Source organism: Fonsecaea pedrosoi, assembly GCF_000835455.1.
Source record: "Fonsecaea pedrosoi CBS 271.37 unplaced genomic scaffold supercont1.2, whole genome shotgun sequence".
NCBI classification, from domain to species: domain Eukaryota; kingdom Fungi; phylum Ascomycota; class Eurotiomycetes; order Chaetothyriales; family Herpotrichiellaceae; genus Fonsecaea; species Fonsecaea pedrosoi.
Genome location: NW_013550614.1, coordinates 4975860 through 4998091, shown reverse-complemented (window position 1 = coordinate 4998091; position 22232 = coordinate 4975860). Strand labels below are relative to the sequence as shown.

Here is a 22232-nt window from a genome sequence, read left to right as displayed (position 1 = left end):
GTGGTGTGGGGGACCTTCGGTGCTGCCGTAAGTGCCCATTCTGGACCCTTAGAGCCGAACTCCTTCATTTCTAGGCATTGAACTAGGCACCCACGACCCTGGAAAAGAAATCGTTGGCCTGGTGGAGCTTTCTCCTCTTCCCCCACTAGCGGGCAGGAAAAGATCAGCTGGACTCATAACTTCAATGAGCCTTTCCCATTATGACATGTTCCTGCGTCACGCGAGATGTTGAGTTGACCAACATTTTTGTCCAAAATCCTTTTGCATCCAGCCCACCACTCACCAAAATTCGCAGCGGGAACTGTTTTTGAAGACCCGTTGGTCACGATCATTCAGCACTGGATGCTGTTGCCCTTTCGATCGCCTTTATTTCTTCGTTTTCCTAGACTGCTTGCTTCCTCGCATCAACTCTCAGTTGTTCCTAGAAGCACCAACTCCGTCACAATGGACGGGCTTCGGGTGAAGATGTCCAGTCTAACTCCTTATGCGAAGAAGCACAAGGTCACTGTGATCGGTTCCGGAAATTGGTAATGACCGTGCTCTTACTTGTGGGAACTTTACTGACGCACATAGGGGATCGACTATCGCCAAACTTGTCGGTGAAAACACACTGGAACACCCGGAGCTATTCGAACGGGAGGTGCAGATGTGGGTTTATGAAGAGGAGGTTGAATTGGACAAGAAATCAAAACACTACGACGAGGCCTCTGAGTTCAGTAAAGGAAAACAGAAACTCTCGACTCTCATCAACGCCTTCCACGAGAATGTTAAATACCTTCCTGGGATTCCTTTGCCTCCCAATGTCGTCGCCAATCCTAGCCTGGTCGACTCGGTCAAGAACTCTACCATTCTGATTTTCAATCTTCCCCACCAATTTATTCTCAATCTATGCAAGCAACTCCGTGGCCATATCCTCCCGTTCGCTCGAGGCATCTCGTGCATCAAAGGTGTCAATGTTCACGAGTCCTCCATCAGCTTGTTTTCCGAGACTATTGGGGAGGAATTGGGAATATACTGTGGTGCCTTGTCTGGAGCAAATATCGCCAGTGAAGTGGCTCAAGAGAAGTTTAGTGAAACTACAGTGGCATACGATCCACCATTGATGGACTCGCAATCACCTACGCCCGCCACATCTCAAGGCCCTAGCCCAGCTTCGAGCCATGTTGACTTGACAAAACTGGTACACAAGGATGTCTCTGGCAAGCCATCGAAGGTCCAGCTCAAACCCCTTCCCGCCGAATATCACTCCATCGACCACGATACGTTGAAGAAACTGTTTCACCGTCGATACTTCCACGTGCGAGTAGTCTCTGATGTGGCCGGGGTATCACTGGGTGGTGCTTTGAAGAACGTTGTTGCGGTTGCTGCTGGCTGGGTTGACGGTTTGGGCTGGGGCGACAATGCCAAGGCTGCAGTAATGCGAATTGGCCTCCTGGAAATGAGAGAATTCGGAAACAGATTCTTCCCTCACACCATTCAATCTGACACTTTTACGGTTGAGTCGGCGGGCGTTGCAGATTTGATCACCTCCTGTTCGGGTGGCCGCAACTTTCGGTGTGCCAAAATGAGTATACAAGAGGGCAAATCGATCGAGGAGATCCAAGAAAGAGAACTCAACGGCCAGAAGCTGCAGGGAGCTCTGACAGCCCATGAAGTAAACAAATTCCTCAAGTACAAGGGAATAGAGAAGGACTTTCCTCTACTCACCGCTGTGTACAACATCCTGGAAGGCAAAGAGAAGGCCGAGCATCTCCCGGATTTGATCGAACCAGAAGACGAGTAAGTCCGACGCAACTATTTCTGCATGTGTTTTTCCTCAGCGAAATCGGGGAGTTTGTTTTGCCGAAAGTGGCAGAACTTTGTCCGGAAAGACCGGAGAAGTCTTGGTGTTGACCTACAAGTATGATATGATACCCAGCGACAGAAATGGATGGGTTGAGTGGTATGATCTATTGGCCTATGTATGAATATAGCCACCTTGGGGATAGACGAAGATTCCTTTAAAGGAAGTCAGTCAGTCGCCCAGGTGTCGGGTGATCCGATGCTTTAACGCGGCCAGGAACCAGACCAGAGCTTTGATCAATGAATACTCTTGTTTCATTTTGTCTGGTTGTATTCTTTTGTTTCCGCGGATTGTTGACTGAGGGATAGATAGGTCTATACCTCAGCCCAAGGCCGATCCTCCTCCGCCTCCACTTATTGCCCACGCTGCCGGGTCATCGGACTTAGACATGTCGAATCCCAGAGTCCTCATCACAGAAACACGATCAGAAGATGGACGTTACGAAGACCAAATCCGCTCTGCAACGTCGGAGGTGGAACCTCGTTCGTCTTTATCTGCTCTTCTCCCTGCGCCACCTCTTGCTTCCGGAAGATATAACCGCCAAATGCTAGTCCCTCAAGTTCGACTCCGAGGTCAAGAGTCTCTGCTAGCCTCCAAAGTCCTTATAATTGGACTAGGCGGCCTCGGTTCACCCGCGTCATTGTACCTTGCAGGGGCGGGAATCGGTACATTGGGCCTTATGGACGGCGACGCTGTGGAAATCAGCAATCTCCACCGTCAAATTGTCCACACGGAATCTGCTGCACGCCTGGGTCAAAGTAAAGTCCAATCCGCCGCCACGAGATGTCGAGAGCTGAACCCGGAGATCGTGTACGTCTGCCATGAAGAGTCGGCCAGCGCGAGCAACATCCTGGACATCGTGTCACAATATGACCTTGTGCTCGACTGTACCGATAATCCTGCAACGCGCTATTTGATCTCTGACGCCTGTGTGGTCTCAGGAAAAGTACTGGTTAGTGGAGCCGCGCAGAGAGGCGAGGGCATGCTGATTGTCCTCAATAACCCACCCACTTCTTATGAGGGGGACGAAAAGGGGCCGTGTTATCGCTGTGTTTTTCCTCGCCCACCGGCCCCGGAAACAGTACGAGGGTGTAGCGAAATAGGCATCCTTGGACCTGTGGTTGGGGTTATAGGGACTTTGATGGCTGGAGAGGCGATCAAGATAATCACGAGCGGCGGGCATATCCCACGTCAAACCAGGGCAGATCAATTTGCGAACGACACGAAAGCTTCCGTCGAGACGCCGACGCAGAAGAAACAACACACAATGCTCCTGTACAACACCTACGCCTCCGACCCACGAAGTATGTTCCGCACGATCGGTTTGCGAGGCCGCCGCAAGGATTGTGTCGCATGCGGCGATGACCAGACTCTAGCAACCAAAAATGTGACGAAAGTCTCGGCAGAGGTGATCTCACATGGCAGACTCGACTACCAGGCGTTTTGTGGCGTCTTCGAAGATGTTAAACTTCTCGACGAGGACAATAGGATTCACGCTGGAGACTTTCTCCGGAAGCAGGTCGAGGAGGAAACACAGCCAGACAGAAGTGGTAAGCAGCAAAGCAAGCCTATTGTGGTGGACGTTCGCGAAGAGCATGAATATGAGCTTGGTCCAAAGGTTCGGGGCAGCTTAAATATCCCAATCTCGCATATCCTGAGGCACGGAAGCGAAGCCTTTGGTGTCCTTGGGGTGAATCCGGGGGTTAGGCCCCCTCCCATGGGACCAGATGGAGGTATGATCGATCAGGAATCGCATATCCCTATGATTACGAGACATGACAGCTTCCCCACGAAGCCGAGTGGCCACTCCGATCAAATACCCCCAAGCCCAGCAAGAGAGGCACAAGACAGCGTAGGTGAAGAGCAGTATTCATCGGTATACTTTGTCTGCCAGCGCGGGAACGACAGCCAAATCGCAGCACAGAAACTGATAGAAAAAATCGAAGCTGATGCGGCAACAGAGCAAGAAGCCCTGCGGAAAAAGAAGTGGGGATGGATCGGAGATGTCAAGGGTGGTATTATCGCTATGGAAAGACACGCAAGGACCAGCATGTAGGTTGTCCTCGCAGACTCGACACGGTTTCCGATTCTTCAGACACTTGTACTTCTACTATCCCTATTTGTAAGAGTCAGTAATCTTGAATCACCAACACATGTGCTCGCAATGGATGGAAACGAAATGAATCTCAGAAGGGGAAAGAAAAAGGTATTCGCATTGACCCATAATTGGTCTCGACCAAAATAGTTGAATCAGCTAGAAGTTGTATCATCATACGATTGCTTTTGTTTGATGCTTTTCGAGTAGGAAGGTGCAGTCAGAGTTCGTTACATACCTAGAAACAAACAGAATCCCAGTAACGATGTTGATTAGTACCGAGGCAGAAAGGGTCAGCAGAATCATTATATTTGCCTGATCCAATATCAACAGACAGCTTTGAGGAGTTATCAAGTTGTAATGCAGATTGAAATGAGAGCGAAAGTTTGGAGTTGAGCTTTGATAGGAAAATTTATCTGGCCGTCTCAGCCTTATCGTCCGGCGCAAACATCACAAAACAGCCAAGATATGACTCTCTTCTATTGGCTATATCCATAGATGCGATCGGGGTATACGATGAAGCGGGAGAACCCCAGATGCATCATATCAAAGCTTCCCAGACCTGCCTGCGTTGACTGTTCAACACCGACAAATCCCCCAGCCAATTCCAGAGCCATGCGTCTCTTTCGGCAGTGCGCTTTGGCGCTGGCCGTTGAATGCGCCCATGGCTATCTCGATACTACGCCCTTCTTCATGTTCTCAACCTCCGAGTATGTTTACACCAATCCTTGAAGTTTAGGCACATATCAAACTGATCATTGTTCGCCGTACATATAGACTTCTAGCGACGACCTCACACATTCAGTCCGCACCCCTACTGACCTCGGACATCGCATTGACCCTCTCCTCGTGCCCTTCTGACTACTACATTCTTGTCTCGCAACCGGGAGTGTCCGCTAAAGACTACTCCAAATCCAGGAGATCTACACCCTTACTTGCAAAAGCGTTATCGCCTTCCCAGTCCCAAGGGTCGGCTGTCCGGAGTAGCTTGACTGTTCCGGACGTTTTCGGTCGTCTTGAAAGCTCTACATGGGTCGATGTCTTGAAAACCAAATGCGGCGTCTCGGTGGTTTCTATTGATGCTTCGAGAGAAGGAGGAGGTATTCCGACAAAGGAGTTATCCCCATCACCGCGGCTGCTCGAGCTTATCCTCCCAGCGCCATCTGCTGGCTCGAACAGAGCTAGTGACCTCTCTTCGAACGATGCATTCCTGGCCTCTGTGTTAGACCTGCTGCCAACTCAGAATTACACTGTTCTGTACACGACCAGCCGCTCACAGGACGGGATGCTGACTGCCCAAGAAGCGGATGGAAAAGAAGCCGCGGAATATGATATGGACTCGCAAATACAAGAGAGTATGCATCTCGATCTGAGGCGAGATCTTGGAGTGCATGCGGGGGCGAACACGGCTGGGAATAACCAGACCATGATTGAAGGGCCGTTGTTTGATAAGTATCAATTTTTCACTCCTGGTAGGTTGTCTCTTTTCTTACTGCTCATACCTGGCTCCATCATCTGCTGACATGTCGGCGTAGGCATCTTCATGGGCTACCTGGTCGGACTCCTCCTGTTATTGATCTTGTACGTGGCCGTTTCCGGCGTGGCCAGTTTGCAAGTCACCTACGCCGCGTTCGACAAAGAGCAAGGACAGCTCGCGACAAAGAAGCAGTAGATTGGGGATCGAATCATTGGCTTTTTGTACGTTGACGCATACGAATAGAGTACTGGTTCTCGAAAGGACTAGTTCCTGAAAGGTGTCGACGACAGTCACTCAGAAGGCGTTGCAACATACATTGAATGGGCTGGGGTGGGCGACTTTGAATGTGCAATTCAATATTTGATGCCCCGCGAACAGGTTGACTGGGAACTATGACCCGGGGGATTGTATAGGTATTAATGTCACACAAATTCATGAAGAGGTGCCAGCAACCTGATCCATTCGTTATGTGGCCTACTTGGTTCATTCTTTGCTTTCTGCCTGTATGGGCTCTACAAGTTCTATGAATCACTTCGTCCACCGGATGCCCAATGCTGGCAGGCACCAGACTTGGACGATGGAACATCGTGGTCCAATGGCACTTGATTTGACCGCAAAGCAGGTCGATATAGAAGAGGTTTCATAGAGCGACCTTCAAATGCACCTCTGTCGTTTGAACCTGAGCCTTTCTACAATTGGGGTTCCATTATCATGCGAGCTCTCTGCTTTTTGAAACCTTTGACATTTGAGACGCTTTTTGTCTTCTACTTGATCCTATGCTGCCTTATCCAGACAGGTGTCGAGTGTCGCCAACATCCCTCAAAGCTGTAAAACAAACATGGATGTCTGGGGATTGTTTCTCATATCGCCCGCAAATCTCGTCGGGTCTTTGAGCCGTAAATCTTTTCCATTTTACTTCTACCAGAATCTCTCCCAAGGGGGATGGTCAAGGGAGTTATAGTCGCTTGATAATGTCGTCCACGACCTCGGTCGTTGTCGCCTTGCCGCCGAGATCGGGAGAGACGAATTTGCCCTCTCCCAAAGACGCGTCCACGGCGTTGTACACCAGCTGCGCGGCTTCGGGCAGGTCCAAGAACTCCAGCATGACGCCCACGCTCCGGATGGTCGCTATCGGGTTGGCGATGCCCTTGCCCTCGATGTCCGGGGCCGATCCGTGGCAGGGTTCGCCGATGATGATGCCTTCACCGACGTTGGCGCTGGGCACGAGGCCGAGCGAGCCGACCAGCGCGGCGGCACCGTCGCTCAGGAGATCCCCGTACAGGTTGGGCGCGACGATGACGTCGTAGTACTGCGGTTGGAGGAACAGCTTGTACACCATGCTGTCGACGATCTGCTCCTCGATTTTCAGCGAGGAGAACTGCGGCTGAGAGAGACATTCGCGCGCCGTGGAGCGGAAGAGCCCGTCCGTCTGGGAGAGGACGTTGGATTTGTGCGTGATGGTGACCATGCCTTGCTTCTGCGCCGACGAACCCTGCTGTTGTTGTTCCCGCATCCGCTGCCGGCGCAGCGCGATCTCGCCCGCGATGTTCGCGATCCGCCAGCTCGCCTTGCTCGATATCCGTTTGATCGCTTCGGCGATCTCCCCGCCTTCCCCGTCGCTGTAGGTCTTCTCTTCCTTCACGTACAGGTCCTCGGTGTTTTCGCGCACGATGACCATGTCGATGGGGTGCGGGACGGGCGATTGGAAAGCCGGGGAGAGAGTCGTCTTACAGGGGCGGACGTTGGCGTAGAGGGAGAGTTTCTTGCGCAAGGCCACGATCGGAGACGTGTACCCTTGGACTTTTGTTGTAGGGGAGCTGTTTGGCAAGAAGAGCGCAATGGGTCAGTCGTCTGGTTTGTGACTGAAGCTTAGGCGTTCACAGAAATAGTCAAGCTGTAGGGGATATTGCTCACCTCACAGCCCCGAACAATGCACCGTCACATTCTTTCTGCAGTGTCTCTACCGTCTTGTCTGGCAGCGCAGTGCCAGTGCGCTTGAAGCACTCGAAGCCTGCATCGAGGTCGACAAAGGAGAACTTCAGGCCCAGCGACGAGGGGAGCGACTCGAGAATGCGTTTGCCGGCCTGAAAGCACGAGTATTAGGGCATGGACACTAACATGGCCGATGGCTGTGGGAAAGCTGGGAGACGGTTCAAGACTCGTACCGGAATGACTTCGCGCCCGATCCCGTCACCGGGGATGAGACCTGTTTGTTGACGCGCATGTCAGCGTGATGGTGTAGAATACCTGGTGAGTGACCATACCTATCCGCAAGGTTCGACCTGCCATATCTATAGCGAGATTTGCTTGAGTGAAGAAGGACCCTATTACTGCGCGAAGTGGAGGAGAAAATAATTGCTCGTTGGAGAAGCTCCAGCGCAAGGCTGAGCCCCCACAGCTCTCCGCTATCGGAACAACCTCAACCTCGTTGGGGAGACGAGCTTCCTTTGACAAGCCACATGTACGTGATAGGCTACTGACGTCCTCGCCATCATTTCAATATACATAATCACGGTCACGATTTTGTATACGCATTTAGTGCCCTGCCGAGCATGAGCCACAGCATCCAAAGTCACATCAATACACAATATACCAAAAATATAGCCCCAGAACCGTCAGTCGTCTTAGATTTAACCTCATGATGCATCGAATCAACGTCAACCATTTCTTCTTTCCAAAAGCAATGCCATGTTCTCCAACTGAGCATTGAACGACACGACCCTGTCCAAAATGCCTTGTCCCGAGACATTGCTGATCGATGTTGTAACGTCTCGGATGAGGAACTCAATACCTTCATCTTCGACATCTGAGTTTCTGTCCATCTCCTGCTCCACCCCCATGGCAGCTTCACTGAGCGTCCATTTTGCTCTTGTAGACTCTTCGCACTGCCAATGTCGTCGTCTGAGGGCGTCACATTTCAAGGCAACCTGTTCGCGCTCCCTCCTTAACTCGATGTACTCTGCTCGTAGAGCTGCTTTCTCCCGCTTAGACTTCCGAACACGGCCTTCCAGGTTGAAGCGATTCTCTACGGCCTCAGACATTGCAAACAATTCATCATCAAGGTCTTTTCCGAAGGCTTCGAGAGCGCTTCGCTTGTTGTTCAGCGATGTCCTTTTATTGGACTGCGTAACTTCAGCTATGCGGTCAATCGCGTTTGAAATTGTTTCTCGACAAATCTGGGCCAGCACGTCTACCACGTTGGGTTGAGCTCGATCGCTTGCCTGGAGTGCATCCCCCACTGGAGCTTCGTCGTCTTCGTGGATAGTCGGCAATATCGAGAAGCCAGTCAGCCGGTGCGTGAGAATAGGAAAGGTAGTCACGGTTTTGTCGCCTTTGGAGATTTCCGCTGGACTTTCTCGGGAGCTCTGTCGGCGAGTCTTTCTCTTGCCTTTCGTACTTGCAGCAGGCATTTCGACTTCAGGAGAGCTTTGTTCAATGTACGAGTCATCGTCCTCCTCTCCTTTGTCAGGTGTTTGTTCGCGATCAGAGGTTGTAGTTGCTGCTCTCATATTCCTTTTGCTCCCAAGTTTGCTATACTTGGTAATCCGATCTGCCAGAAGCTTAGCCCTAGGTAATGGAGTTTCCTCATCCGGCGTTTCAGAAGTAACAGCAGGCGACTGCTCCTTCGATGCATCCACAGCCTGACTGTGAGTAGACGAACGACGTCTCTTGCGCTTTAAGGTTAGGGACCTTCTTTTTTTCCGCTTTTGCTGCTTGGAAGAGCCGTGCTTGTCCAAATCTAGTGGTTTATCATCATGCAGTAATTGTTGACGCGTGTCATCAGCCTCTACGAGTAGGGCTTCAGAAGCAGATTCATCGATATCTTCCTCCTCAGCAGACAGCGCAAGCAGAATTCGTCCGCTTTTTGTGGTCTGTAGGCCCGAATCCTCACGGTTTGGCTTCGGGGTATTAGTGTTAGGCGTCTTGTTCTCCTTCTCGTGCTTAGGCTGTGGAACGAACAATGGGGATGTCTGAGGGTGTGCCTCTGCCTGGCTTATGGAGTGAGACACTTGGACGTCATTGTCCTCTGCAATCGTGAATGTTCGGATGGAACTTGTCCTCTTTGAAGCTCGTCTCGTGGGCGTCGGCTTAACGATCTCTGGTAGAGATTGTGGAGTCGGCGTAACAACGGCTGGGGATAATTTCCTTTTTTTGCTAGAGCGAGTGCTTGTTTCTCCATGTTCATCATTTATTTCTAGTGACTGCGGCTCAGGCGCAGGCGCTGAAGGTTGAGCGGAGTTCAGTCTGCTTGAATATCGTCTGGTCGTTCTTGTGGACGTCGATGATTGTCTATGTCTGGTCGGTGTATTTGATGGCTGGCGCGAAGTCGACCTTCGAGGCTGTGGTGTCTTCGTGTGCGTACGCTGGGCCGGAGTAGGAAAAGAAATACCAAAGTCGACATTGTCAATCTTGCGAGACCTGAGCAAGGCACGTTAGAGGCGTAGACCAGGTGGAGGACGACTATCATACCCGGCGCCCCTCTGTCGCATTTGTTGACGCTCCAGCCTACTGTCACCCAACCCAAAATTAATGCCAAAATCAGCAGTCGAAACAGCGCGCGATCTGGGATTGTCAGCGTCGAGTTCGCTTTGTGTAGTTTGAGCAGAAAGTAACGAACCCAGCACCTCGCTGCCGCATCAGCGCTCGATCTTGCCGGCTGTAAGAGGCCATGGTATTTGGTGGAGGTCATTGATACCTCGAGGGATCGTAGCGGTAACGTATATTCAATGATTATTGGCGAGGACAATAGGCATAGGCGGCGACGACGGCGACCATGAACCAGCACTCAAGCAGCTGGTCGCAGTCGATACAGATTGGTACCAAAGTGGGACGATCCGGTGGACGCGCAGACACGCGTCAAGGGCATCAACAAACACCCGTTGAGCCGATTAGCCAAATGGCTTGGCGGTCACAACCAGTACATCAACAACGCCATGTCTTATGCTCTCGTCTACCAACTGTCCTATGCGAGGCGACGGATTTTCCAGGTATCCCAGGCCACAGCACCCCGCTACAGGCATACCCATCCATTTGTTTCTAAGGTTCTCGCTTAATCTTGTCACCAAGTGGTACGCGTTTAGTTATGCTGCGAAGAAGTTGCAATATCACACCATGGCGTCCCAAAAGCCTATTAATAGTATTCGCATCGAAATCAGTCCATCATGCAGGCAGGTTCTGTAGTGCCCCTCCATGCGCAGGTCAAGCTGAACTTAGGAATCTCCATATATCTTCGGCTGGGTCATGAGAATGGTGATCGGATCCAACCAGCTGCTCAGGCTGCCAGTCAACGTCTCTTGGTTTTTTGCACCAAATCTAACGACAGCCTCCACACGACCCGCGTCTGGCTTATCACAATCAATCGTCTTTGTTGCCATGACATCTTTCCTAACATAATCTGCCCTCGAACCATAATCAAGATTGTTAAATCGGCGTTGGAACCACGAAGTGAAGATGTGTGGCGTTCTTCTTGATCGATTTCATCACTCACCAACGGCTTCTAGTTCGTAATGACTCTGAGTAATACAATTGTATACAGTGATGCCTTTTACAGAACCGACCGTAGGCTCTCGGTTCCTGTCCTTTCACCTGCCCCAGGTCCTTGTATATCCCAGTGATCCCCCTAGCTGATCGATTGAGGTCTTGGCGTTTTTTACTACAACCGGAATAGACTGTTGTCTCTCCTTTACGTACAAGTGGATATATGTAAATCATAGCGAAGGAGTACTTGTAGAGGTATGGGGTACACAATATCATATGTACAGCCCTCCACGTAATACTTTGTGCAATCCCTACCTGACGTGCCGTTGTCCCCAGCGGAGACTAGCCACTCGCGGCATACCCGGACTTTTCAAACACGGACCCAACGGTGGCGAAGCTCAATAGACGCGCCACCAGCGCCACATGATGCAGGTACCGGCCAACCGAACCACTCACATGTCTCAGACTAAGTCAGCCCCCCTGAGCATCCCCCACATGTGACGGTCGTATGGATATGTGAATGGAGTATGTGTAAATAACATGGCCAAAGCACTTTTCATCCCTTGACTGAATTTTCCTCTTCTGCACTCATATTCATTCTTTGAATTATCCTCAATTGTTCTTTGCTTGTGTACTTCAGTCATTCATTTTTAAATAGTATCTAAGACATTCTTTCCTCAGTATTTATTTGACACGCCCTCACAGACGCTCCCAACATGAAGAGCTCCCTCCTTGCTATTCTAGGTGGTGCGTCCACCGCCCTTGCCGCCGTCAAGGGGTACAACTATGCCTCTCAAGGTCAAACCTACGACTCGTTTCTGAGCCAATTCAAGACCGCCGCGTCCCTGGCTGGCACCAGTGACTTTACCAGTGCAAGATTGTATACAATGATTCAGGAAGGGACAACCGACACCCCAAGCTCTGCATTCCAGGCTGCCATTGATACCAAGACAACCCTTCTGTTGGGCCTGTGGGCATCCGTAGACCAGACGGCCTTCAACAACGAACTCAACGCTCTCAAATCAGCCATTTCCCAGTACGGTTCGGATTTTGCAGACCTTGTCGTTGGCATCTCGGTGGGAAGCGAGGACCTCTACCGCATCTCCCCCACTGGCATTGCCGCCAACAGCGGCATCGGTCAGTCCCCTGACGTTCTGGTCGACTACATCAGTCAGGTCCGCGACACCATCAAGGACACCTCTCTTGCCTCTGCGCCTGTTGGTCATGTTGACACCTGGAATGTCTATGTCAATGCCACCAATAACCCAGTCATCGACTCCTGCGATTTCCTGGGTCTCGATGAATACCCCTACTTCCAAACAACCGATGCCAACAGTATAGACAATAGTGGATTCCTTTTCTTCCAGGCCTACGACAAGGTCGCAGCCGTTGCCCAGGGGAAGCCGATCTGGATCACCGAGACTGGATACCCAGTGTCTGGACCCACCTCTAATCTCGCTGTCCCCGGCGCGGATGACGCCGCAGAATACTGGCAGCAGGTTGCGTGTGCCCTCGAAAACCGTGGCATCGATTTCTGGTGGTATATCCTCGCTGACGAGGGCGCCTCTCCATCGTTCGGCGTGAGTAGCAACGGTAAACCCCTTTACAACCTCGCCTGCAATTCCACAGCAGGCTACACATCTGCTTCATCAAGCGCATCGGCTACCTCTGGTTCTGGCAATGGCACTGCGACCTGGCACAACTCTGGTTTATCGACTTCCACAGCCACTGGCAGTGCTTCGGCCACAACAGGAGGTAGCAGCCCCAGCGGTGCTTCCGGGGCCACTGCAACTGGCTCTCTCATATCTGGTGCGACCGGGCAGGCTTCTGGCTCTGCTGGTGCAACCGCGACCGCAACTACCGCCGAGGAATCATCTAGTACTTCCGCTTCAACTTCCTTCACGGGAGCTGCTTCTAGGGCCGACGGATCCATGACAGGTCTAGCCATTGGCGCCCTCGCCGCTGCTTTGTTCTGGTAGACATCGTTCAACCGGACGGAAATACTCCCGTTTGACCGGTCTCGCAGCGAAATTACTGTTTCTCTTTCGACTCTGTTGTACATTTCGCATGTATTGTCGTCGACGGAGGTCTCGCAATCTGAGGTCTTGGGAGGCCTCTTACAAATCTTCATCGTTCTGGCGCCCGACTGGATTGTCTTTGTTCTCAAGCCGCATTTATAGTTAATCTCATGATTAACGGATCTCTTCCCCCAGTATCTACTCGCTCTTGCAGGGATGGCTCATGTACGAAATCTTTACCGAGGGTGATGTTAAAAATTCGGGCTACAGTCTCGAGCTCACAATCTGAGTGGGACATATATAAAAGTGATGGATAGGTTTTCGCAGTTTAAGGAATATATCAGACCAGGATATTACTAGGCATGGCTCGGTGATCAGGCTGAATTCAATAATAGACTTCCTAAAAGTATCTCTTTTCGTATTCATTGCACACTATGCGTGGCAGGTGTTTCGAAGGTGTTATCCATTTGATAGCACTTTTAGGTTGATTGACATGGAGCCCACTGAAGCGTACAGCTGGCCGCAAATTGGATATTGGCGCTTGCCAGAGAGCCAGATGCAGCTGTGGACGTGTACATAGGGGCGACTTCAAGCATAAGTTGGAGTAAAGGCAACACATCAAACGAGAAAACAACGACGATGCGACAAAGTTGGGGACTAACAAGGGGGATAATCTTGGCGCTGGGCTGCGGAGAAACAATTTTTGAAGTCTGACCCCAGCGAGCCAATAATCTCAATCGCATTTCTCTAACATGGCAACAGCGGTTGAGAGGTGGACTATGGACACCATTGTATCACATTCGATCTGAAAAGAGCAGGCGATTCCCTAGAAGAGATGGGCTGGTTCTGGGGTGGGAGAAACGCTCAAAATGATCCCGCAAAGGCCCTCGACGACGATCTCAAGCAGTTCTTGAAAGAGCAACAACCACGTCCATATGTCCCAGCTGAAGCTCCTGCGGAACCGTCAGAGCCACCACAAAACCTCGCTCCTAACTCGAAGCCCTCCGAGCAGACTGTTGCTGATGCGGCACAACCTCCTGAAGACAAGCCGCTGCCAAAAGAATCGCTGTTCCAGGATGGCAGATACAAGCACATCTGGAAGACCTACATCCCACAAGACGAGATCATTGCAGCTACGTCCACGCCTGTGGAGAGAGTACTTTCGGCAAGAAAAAACAGAAATCAGTCCATACACAAAGCCGCACTGGAGAACTGCGCCTTCGAGGAGGAAATGCAACAGATCTGCCTCAAGGGCGGCAATGTAACGGACAGAATACGCGGAAGAATGACCATGTGCCATGAAGAGACAAAGGCCTTCAACCGCTGCTATACACTGCAGGCCAAGTTTCTGCAAGCGCTGGGATATATGACCAACGCCGGTAGCTCTGCCGAGGACGAAGAGAAGATCCAAATGCACGCGGACAAGTTGTATCACAGAATGATGGACTACGAGGCGCAAGTGGACGAGGCAAAGCGGAACAACCAGCCCATCCCTCCCCTCTCATCGCTCTTCAACCCCAATCGACCTGCCCCAACACTGGAACAAATGGCATTGCCTAGAGCGATGGAGGACAAGATGAAAAAGCCCCTGCACGAATATCCTCCGCACGAGCGGGAGCTGGCCGCACGAGCAGCGCTTCAGGAAGCGAAGTTGACGGACCTATACGCCGAAGATCTTTTCAAGTACAGTGTCACGATGAACGAAGATCGGAAGAATCGACAAGTCTTTCTAACGAGAGTGTTTGGTGAGACTATCGGAAAATTTTTGATCCCTGATCCTCCCAAAGACCCGAACATCAAGCCTTACAGCATTGAACAGCTGGAGCGGGAGATCTGGAAGGAAGAAGACCGGCCGTCGTCGTTACCACATGCGCAGAAGCTGGAACCTGTCGAGACGAAATCTAGTGGCTGAGGGCCATTATGATGAGAGAAGAAGCGACTTGAAAAAGCCCTTCATCCAAAAAAATTTTCCCATGGATTCTGTGCCGAGAACAATGTCGCAGCGGATTTGAGTCCGGGACACCTTGGTCTTCAGAGCACGGTGGCGATGGCAATGGACTGTTGGGCATGTACCAGAAGTTTGGTCATGATGCACCATCAACCGTGCGCTCACTTTCCTGATGTCGCATTGAAGATGGATTGTCCGCACGATGGATGAAACAGAACGGCCCTTCGTCTCAGTCTCCATGATGCGAAAAACGGTGCCAACCGCACCGGTTGATGCTGGTCCAACAATAAGAGGCCTAGTACAATCAAGATCCAGCACTGAAGAGATGAGCACAAGCCATATCTTCGGGCGGAATCCATGGGAGAAGGAAGAACTATCGATGGATGTATTAGTTAGTGTTGTAAAGAATGCTTCGCTGGACTGGTTGATATCCATGTACTTGTAGGCGAGCTGCCGGTCACTGTAAGCAAGGGAGCTGCGGTTAATCCTCACGCAGCCTGTATAAGATCCCCTCTGAACAAGTCTCTTGACCATTTCTAGCTTCCACCTTGTATTTTCATCAAGACATGGCAAGCATGGGCGACCTGTCGATCATAGTGGGGCATCCCGTGCATGCGGCCTTCGACGGGTGGCTTGCTGGATTCTCACCTTCCTGATCAGTCAAGGCTTCGACTTCGCCATCGGCTGCATCTTCCAATCCAACTTCGACTCTTCAGATCGCGTGCTCGTCAGCTCGACTCTTGAGAGCCAAACGCGCCCAGAGCAGCAGAAGAAAAGCTGGGAATCGGTACAAAAAGGCGGGGTGAATGGAGGCAATCTTCAGGCGTTTGACTGTTTCTCCGAGAAAAATGTATGTTGGGTGACCGCATATGTGATGGTTAATTCCCCATCAACTACCGAGTCATTCACCTTTGTTCCTTCAATCTATCCATCAATGTCGATGAACCCATACTGAGCAGCATCACTGATTTCGCCATCAGACCTCTAGGGTCGTAGGACCGACCCCTCCGGAAGTTAGAGCAGGCAACACAGAAAAATGGAGTCCGACAATGCCACTTCCACGACAAGCACCAAGTCGGTAGGCCATCAGAAAGGAGCCCTGGTGCGACTCCCTTCGGAGATACTCTATCAAATTCTCTGCCATCTGCCATGCCAGTCACTTGTCTCGGTCTCTCGTAGCTGTCGTCGATTACGAGGGCTGGCCTCCAACGACTTTCTCTGGGCTAACCTCCTTCGCCCGAATATCCCAGCCCAAGACTTTCCCTCGGACCCGTATCCTTCATCATCCTTTCGCGATTTGTACATTACGCATCACCCCTACTGGTTTGTCCCTCGAAACAAGATATGGATCTCTGACGAACCGCATATCGGTCGCGTGATGATCTGCCGTTTCGACCCGCGGCGAGGCTGTATTGAGGGCTATCGACTGCTAGCCGAGAGGACTCCATCCATGGGTATCCTCTGGCCTTATGAACCTGGCGTGGTGATTCACAACTTTAATCCACGTGTACATCTCTGGCTGGACGACCCGATCCTCAAACTGCCACATGACATTGTTCCCTTCAATACTCGTCAGGGCTGGTGGGGAGCCGAGATCAAGATGACAGTTGGACGGCCTGGACATAACACATCCGCCTCATTCTTTCTGAGCAGAGACATTCCTCCACAGTTGCAGAACAAGTCCATGACTCTGTGGCCACCAAGTACAATTCCTAATATGCCTCGGGTGCGTGCCGCCAGCCTTGATAACTTCCGAGGATCGGGCCATAAGCCGCAGAAACACGATCAGATCTCGCAAACCACCTTTCGTTTGAGGCACTGGAGTCAATTCTCAACAGGCAGGGCACTCTTCGGGATCCGGATAGGCGAAGAAGTCTCTACGTGGAGCACCATCGACCCTGCGCTGTACACGCCGACGAAGGAAAAGCCTTACCAAGGTATTTTCGTGGGCGATTATGCAGGCCATGGTTGCGAATTCTTGCTGGTCATACAATCGGACAAAGGGCCCGAAATCCCTGAACATCGACCTACAGACGCCCATCTAAGAGGACTCATCGGGTTGCCTCCTGAGGGCGAGGAGGCCGAACCGGAAGCACCGGTGCTTGCTCAGCAAACAGCCGAACAACTATCTCAATACCAGCGCGACATGATGGCAATGCACGAAGACGAAGGCATATACAAGGGCTCCATCATGGCGGTCAAACTCACGGGAGATCCGCATGTCCCAAGGGGAGAGTACACCTTCGTGGCGGACGACATCGGCCCTGGCGGACTGATTAGAATCGCAGAGGAACATCCGTTCAGAGGCTCGAGGGTGGTGAAAAGTAAAGGCCATGTCGCCGCTAGGGGATTCCAGAATGGTGAGTTTTACAGAAATGGCAGCCCCTTACTTGTTCCTTCCAAAGACGGTGAATATATACATATCATAGCATTTGCTGTGAACAGCAGTACCCTGAATTCCTTGATCTTCCCTCTCCTCTCCTGGTCGTTGGCCGCGCGACCCAACCATTCTTACCAAGGCGGCTCAAGTGCTAATTCATCTTGATTGATTCGCTGCAGACGAGTACATTCCCTCTCAGCTCATCATGATTTCTCCCAACAAACTGGCTCAGTACTGGGTGCCTTACGGCCATATCTCCTTCTACCAGAGGATCGATCTCGACCGGCTGATCGACGCCACGTTTCGAGGGAACCACGAGTAACTACTAGGTTGCAGCAGACAAGACGAAGAGCCACTACCACAATGGACTTTGAGAGGAAATATGGGGTGATTCCACATACACGCAGCATAGAGTTGGTGCTAGATTAGCTATGTATTGTTCATATGATGCTGGACGACATGTGTGATTGCTTTTTCCCCCTTTACAGGTATGTATCACGATGGTTCTTTTTGGGTGGGTTGCAAATGGACGGGTAAAGGCCAGGTTGTTCACGGTCATTCGGTTTTGCAAATAAGACTCGAAAATATCTCGATCGATCTCATGGGTCGGGCAGGGAGTGCTCTGTAGACTTTCTAGAGCAATGTATTTCATTGACTTTTTCCCGCGCTGATATTTCGAAAGGGGTCTGGTTCAGCGGTAACGAGGTTGCTGTTCAACGGCATTTGGCTAAAGTCATCTGGCCAACTAGTATAGCGACAAAGAACTATTTTCTCCTACGCCCGGCCTAAAAGAGGAGTCGAGAGTGTCGCAAAACAGAATTCCCAAGGCAGTGTCCGCCCAAACAGACAGATATGCATTCCATCAGCGCGTGTCCCGTCCCTTCTCCATTGACGCCGGATTGTCATGCTATTCTCCGATTCTTAGAGCCTTCTTGTATAGTCTTATAAAGTCATCATTCCACCTCCTGCTTTTCATCTGCGAAGGGGGAAAAGGCTCCCCCCATGCGAAGCTTTTCGTATGGTGAGTGCATCGGCTCAGAAAAGCGTGATTTCGTGTTTTCATTGGCCTCATCGCCTCCGCTCGAACCAACTACTGCTGCCCATGAGGGCCACGCTCTGGTCCATCACCCATTCGCCCACGCCGAGATAACGGTCGACCCAGGTTTGGAGCTCTTTGCTTTCGCCGAGCGAGGAGGCCTTGACACTGGTTGGTCTGTTGTGTCAGATGTCAAGATATCAGGATCAGTGAGTTTTTGAAACATAGTAGAACGGAGGAATGAAAGGAAAGGAAAGAGAGCGCGGGAGAGAAAGGCTGAAAGATGTCGGCTGTACGTACGTGAGACCGGTGCTTCTCTTGATCCCCGCGAGAAAGGCGGAGATCAGGACGGCGTCAAAGGCGTAGTGGGTGAGGCGTCCGAGCTATGCATGTTGTCGGTCCGCAGATTCCAAGGTCTGACAGGGTTTGATGGGACTTACCACCATGGTGACTGAAATTGGAAGGATCTTGCTATGATATTGGGTAGAGTCTGGGCTGCAAGTGTGGGAGAAGACGGAAACCAAGCCTGCCTGTTTGTTCACATGTGATGTTCAAGAATAAGAAAACAAAAGGTGGAGGTCGAGATGCGCCCCGAGGTCACCTGCGCAGGCACCAGGTCCACCTAGACCACAAGCCAGCCACCTAGCAGATCGCGGATTAACATTGTTGCAGCCCCGTGAGTCGCTTATCTTATCTCTCTTTTAAGCTGTTGACTCCTGCCCCTCAATGGGCTCGAAGCTTTCAAGCTGGCGGCCCCTCTCTTTCAGCTTTCCGCAAGGTTTCAATGGGCCCCCAAGCGGACCTCCCCATCTATTCATGTCCGGCACCAACCATCTCAGTAGCCGCCCCCCATGCGCAGATGGTGAATTTCATTAGCCTATTGTTCGCCTGATACTTCCAGCGTGTGAGTGCTGTGTCACCCTGTCGTGCCATCATCAATCCCTGATAAGCGTGACGTGAGCTCCATTCTGATTCAACCCTTTGGGGCCCAGCTGGTTAGCTAGCCTGGCAAGCCTGGGTTGGATTCAACCATTGCTTCTGCGAGAGGGGGGCTGCCATTATTTTTTTTTGCTGAGCGGTGATACCTTCAACCGCAACATTCATTCTTTATTGAACCCTCCTAACCTCTTTCCTCCTCCCATAGCCCATTCACCTCCTGAGTTCGACTGTGAGTATCTTGTCTCTTCCGTGTAAATCCTTGGTGTCCTGCGTTTGACAGACGTTGGTGACTAACGGAGTCTTGACGGGCAGTCCTTCGGCGGCCGACCACCGCTCTTTTTGAGAGCCAAAGCCCGCGACCCTGCCTTCTCTTGCCCAACCCTCACCGCTTGAACTGTATACCCAGATCAATTGAACAAAATGGGTGACGCTTTGGATCATCTCGCCAACCGCACCAAGCTGGAATGGCAGTGCAACCTCAACATCGACTACTTGCCAAAGAAGAATCACCGGCGGACTAGTATCATCTGCACCATTGGTATGTTGTCCTGTAAAGAGCAGCAACAATGCGGACAATTGAAGCTAATTGTGATGTTCCATAACAGGTCCCAAGACCAATTCGGCTGAGAAGATTACTATGCTGAGGAAGGGTATGTGGAAAGAGAACCATTTCAAAAGGAGGCGCATGAATACTGAACTCAGATCACAGCTGGTCTCAATGTCGTCCGCATGAACTTTTCTCACGGCTCTTACGAGGTATACACTGCTTGTTAATGATGCGGCATCGATAGCTAATGCTCAACAGTACCACCAATCCGTCATTGACAACACCAGAAAGTCGGCAAAAGACTATCCAGGCCGCCCCGTTGCGATCGCCCTCGACACCGTGAGCAGAACCACAACTATTGACTAAAAGAATTTGGCTGACTTCTCAAAGAAAGGACCTGAGATCCGAACAGGAAACACTCCTGGAGACGCAGATATTCCCATCAAGGCTGGCCTTGAACTGAACATCACCACCGACGACAAATATCAGACCGCCAGCGACGACAAGAATCTGTAAGTTGAAAGCCTGCAAACTGCAGCAGCAAGACTAACTGGGCGCCAGGTATATCGACTACAAGAACATCACCAAAGTGATCGATGTTGGCAAGTTGATCTACGTCGACGATGGCATCCAATCGTTCGAGGTCACCAAGGTCATTGATGACAAGACCCTTCGTGTGCGAGCTCTCAACGACGGACAGATCTCCTCCCGAAAGGGGGTAAACCTCCCTGGGACGGATGTCGACCTTCCGCCTTTGTCCAAGAAGGATATTGCCGATTTGGAGTTTGGTGTCAAGAATGGAGTTGACATGATCTTTGCCTCTTTCATCCGACGAGGAGACGATATCAAGCACATTCGACGGGTTCTGGGTGACAAGGGCAAGGAGATTCAGATTATCGCGAAGATTGAGAACCAGCAAGGAATGAACAACTTTGACGAGATTCTCGCCGAGACCGATGGTGTCATGGTTGCCCGTGGTGACTTGGGTATTGAAATCCCGGCTGCGAAGGTGTTCATTGCTCAAAAGATGATGATCGCCAAATGTAACATGAAGGGCAAACCCGTTATTTGCGCGACACAGATGTTGGAGTCCATGACCAAGAATCCTCGACCTACCCGGGCCGAAGTTTCGGATGTGGCCAATGCTGTTCTCGATGGCGCCGACTGTGTGATGCTGTCTGGTGAAACCGCCAAAGGCGATTATCCTAAAGAAGCCGTCACCATGATGCACGAAACATGCCTGTTGGCCGAGGTTGCCATTCCCTACGCCAACTCATTTGATGAGTTGAGAACCAGCTGCCCTCGTCCCATTGAGACGGTGGAATCCATTGCGATTTCTGCTGTGGGTGCAAGCATGGAACTGAATGCCGGCGCGATCCTTGTATTGACAACCAGGTAAGTCTCTACCAGCTGTGGCCTCGGATTTTAGTGACTGACATATACAACAAGTGGTTCTTCTGCGCGACTGCTCTCGAAATACCGTCCGGTGTGCCCCATCATCATGGTTACGCGCAACGCCATTGCTTCGCGCTATGCTCACCTGTACCGTGGAGTGTATCCTTTCCTATTCCCTGAACCGAAGCCCGACTTCCGTGGAGTTGATTGGCAACAGGATGTGGACAAGCGATTGAAGTGGGGTATTGCTCAGGCAATCAAGCTCGGTGTTCTGGGCAAAGGCGACAGTGTGGTTTGCGTTCAGGGCTGGAGAGGTGGCCAAGGTCATACCAACACCATTCGTGTCGTGCCTGCGGAGGAAGACCTGGGCCTGAAAGACTGACTAACCGTCGATGACTTTTTCACCGCACCTGAGAGACAGATGCCAGTTATGTCGTCGTTTACTCCACCGCAGTCTCCAACGAGGGGAATGAGGCGCTTTTGAGCGAAATCTGGGACAACAATGCAAGCCGGGATTGCTGACTGGACAAGAAAGGAGAGAGAAAGGCAAAGAAAAAGGATTATTGTCCACCAGACTCATTATGCCTCAAGGCTCGGCAGGATTCCGTGTATGCATCGACTTTGAAGGGAAACTGAAGGATGGTTACTATCTTTTATGGACGACCGGTTCTATTATTCCTTACGAAAATGAAACATGAATGGCTCCCCAACATGCGCCTGGCACAAGTGATTCCAAGTGATGAGAAGCATTGGAAGTTTCTGGGGCCTGTAGGTCAGCAGCAGCTTATGGGCTGGTAGATGGATAGGGGGAAAGTACTGAGTACGATGGGGACGGTAAACGAAGTGCCATGGCCCTGTCCAGGAGGCGAAAAGCTTGACGTACTTTAAGCCATTCAGGAGAGCCTGACATGTGGCACTCCAGCCCCCATTTCGCCATTTCGGAGAGAAAGCGTTATAGGCGTTGCCTGGTTATGGACAAAGGCCTGGAAGGATCAGCTGGCGGATGCTCCAGTTGCACCTGGCGCACATGGCTCAGCCTATGGCACTCTTCCCTGCTCAACGATGTTTCAAAAGTA

At 51.3% G+C, this 22232-nt stretch overlaps 10 protein-coding genes across 10 annotated transcripts; 7 read left to right on the top strand and 3 right to left on the bottom strand.

Moving 5' to 3' along the window:
- Positions 1 to 444: 444 nt before the first annotated feature.
- On the top strand, positions 445 to 1783 carry Z517_03788 (uncharacterized protein; the record flags this gene model as incomplete). Its single annotated transcript, XM_013432892.1, has 2 exons — positions 445 to 527; positions 574 to 1783. 2 exons carry the CDS (start codon positions 445 to 447, stop codon positions 1781 to 1783), a joined length of 1293 nt encoding a protein of 430 aa, XP_013288346.1.
- Positions 1784 to 2231: 448 nt separating this feature from the next.
- Z517_03787 (uncharacterized protein) lies at positions 2232 to 3899 on the top strand (the record flags this gene model as incomplete). The annotated part of the gene is made up of 1 exon (XM_013432891.1): positions 2232 to 3899. The coding sequence occupies one exon, from the start codon at positions 2232 to 2234 to the stop codon at positions 3897 to 3899; it is 1668 nt and encodes a 555-aa protein (XP_013288345.1).
- A 654-nt stretch (positions 3900 to 4553) lies between these two features.
- Positions 4554 to 5610, top strand: Z517_03786 (uncharacterized protein; the record flags this gene model as incomplete). The annotated part of the gene is made up of 3 exons (XM_013432890.1): positions 4554 to 4648; positions 4716 to 5410; positions 5474 to 5610. 3 exons carry the CDS (start codon positions 4554 to 4556, stop codon positions 5608 to 5610), a joined length of 927 nt encoding a protein of 308 aa, XP_013288344.1.
- Positions 5611 to 6370: 760 nt separating this feature from the next.
- Positions 6371 to 7704, bottom strand: Z517_03785 (uncharacterized protein; the record flags this gene model as incomplete). The annotated part of the gene is made up of 4 exons (XM_013432889.1): positions 6371 to 7232; positions 7330 to 7499; positions 7581 to 7621; positions 7680 to 7704. 4 exons carry the CDS (start codon positions 7702 to 7704, stop codon positions 6371 to 6373), a joined length of 1098 nt encoding a protein of 365 aa, XP_013288343.1.
- A 368-nt stretch (positions 7705 to 8072) lies between these two features.
- Z517_03784 (uncharacterized protein) lies at positions 8073 to 10086 on the bottom strand (the record flags this gene model as incomplete). Its single annotated transcript, XM_013432888.1, has 3 exons — positions 8073 to 9834; positions 9886 to 9978; positions 10034 to 10086. The coding sequence occupies 3 exons, from the start codon at positions 10084 to 10086 to the stop codon at positions 8073 to 8075; spliced, it is 1908 nt and encodes a 635-aa protein (XP_013288342.1).
- Positions 10087 to 11609: 1523 nt separating this feature from the next.
- On the top strand, positions 11610 to 12872 carry Z517_03783 (uncharacterized protein; the record flags this gene model as incomplete). The annotated part of the gene is made up of 1 exon (XM_013432887.1): positions 11610 to 12872. One exon carries the CDS (start codon positions 11610 to 11612, stop codon positions 12870 to 12872), a length of 1263 nt encoding a protein of 420 aa, XP_013288341.1.
- An 874-nt stretch (positions 12873 to 13746) lies between these two features.
- Positions 13747 to 14823, top strand: Z517_03782 (uncharacterized protein; the record flags this gene model as incomplete). Its single annotated transcript, XM_013432886.1, has 1 exon — positions 13747 to 14823. The coding sequence occupies one exon, from the start codon at positions 13747 to 13749 to the stop codon at positions 14821 to 14823; it is 1077 nt and encodes a 358-aa protein (XP_013288340.1).
- Positions 14824 to 15895: 1072 nt separating this feature from the next.
- Positions 15896 to 17561, top strand: Z517_03781 (uncharacterized protein; the record flags this gene model as incomplete). The annotated part of the gene is made up of 2 exons (XM_013432885.1): positions 15896 to 17219; positions 17419 to 17561. 2 exons carry the CDS (start codon positions 15896 to 15898, stop codon positions 17559 to 17561), a joined length of 1467 nt encoding a protein of 488 aa, XP_013288339.1.
- A 746-nt stretch (positions 17562 to 18307) lies between these two features.
- Positions 18308 to 18721, bottom strand: Z517_03780 (uncharacterized protein; the record flags this gene model as incomplete). Its single annotated transcript, XM_013432884.1, has 3 exons — positions 18308 to 18452; positions 18576 to 18658; positions 18716 to 18721. 3 exons carry the CDS (start codon positions 18719 to 18721, stop codon positions 18308 to 18310), a joined length of 234 nt encoding a protein of 77 aa, XP_013288338.1.
- A 913-nt stretch (positions 18722 to 19634) lies between these two features.
- Positions 19635 to 21538, top strand: Z517_03779 (pyruvate kinase; the record flags this gene model as incomplete). Its single annotated transcript, XM_013432883.1, has 7 exons — positions 19635 to 19752; positions 19820 to 19864; positions 19924 to 19970; positions 20020 to 20100; positions 20152 to 20273; positions 20323 to 21156; positions 21211 to 21538. 7 exons carry the CDS (start codon positions 19635 to 19637, stop codon positions 21536 to 21538), a joined length of 1575 nt encoding a protein of 524 aa, XP_013288337.1.
- Between the last annotated feature and the right edge of the window lie 694 nt (positions 21539 to 22232).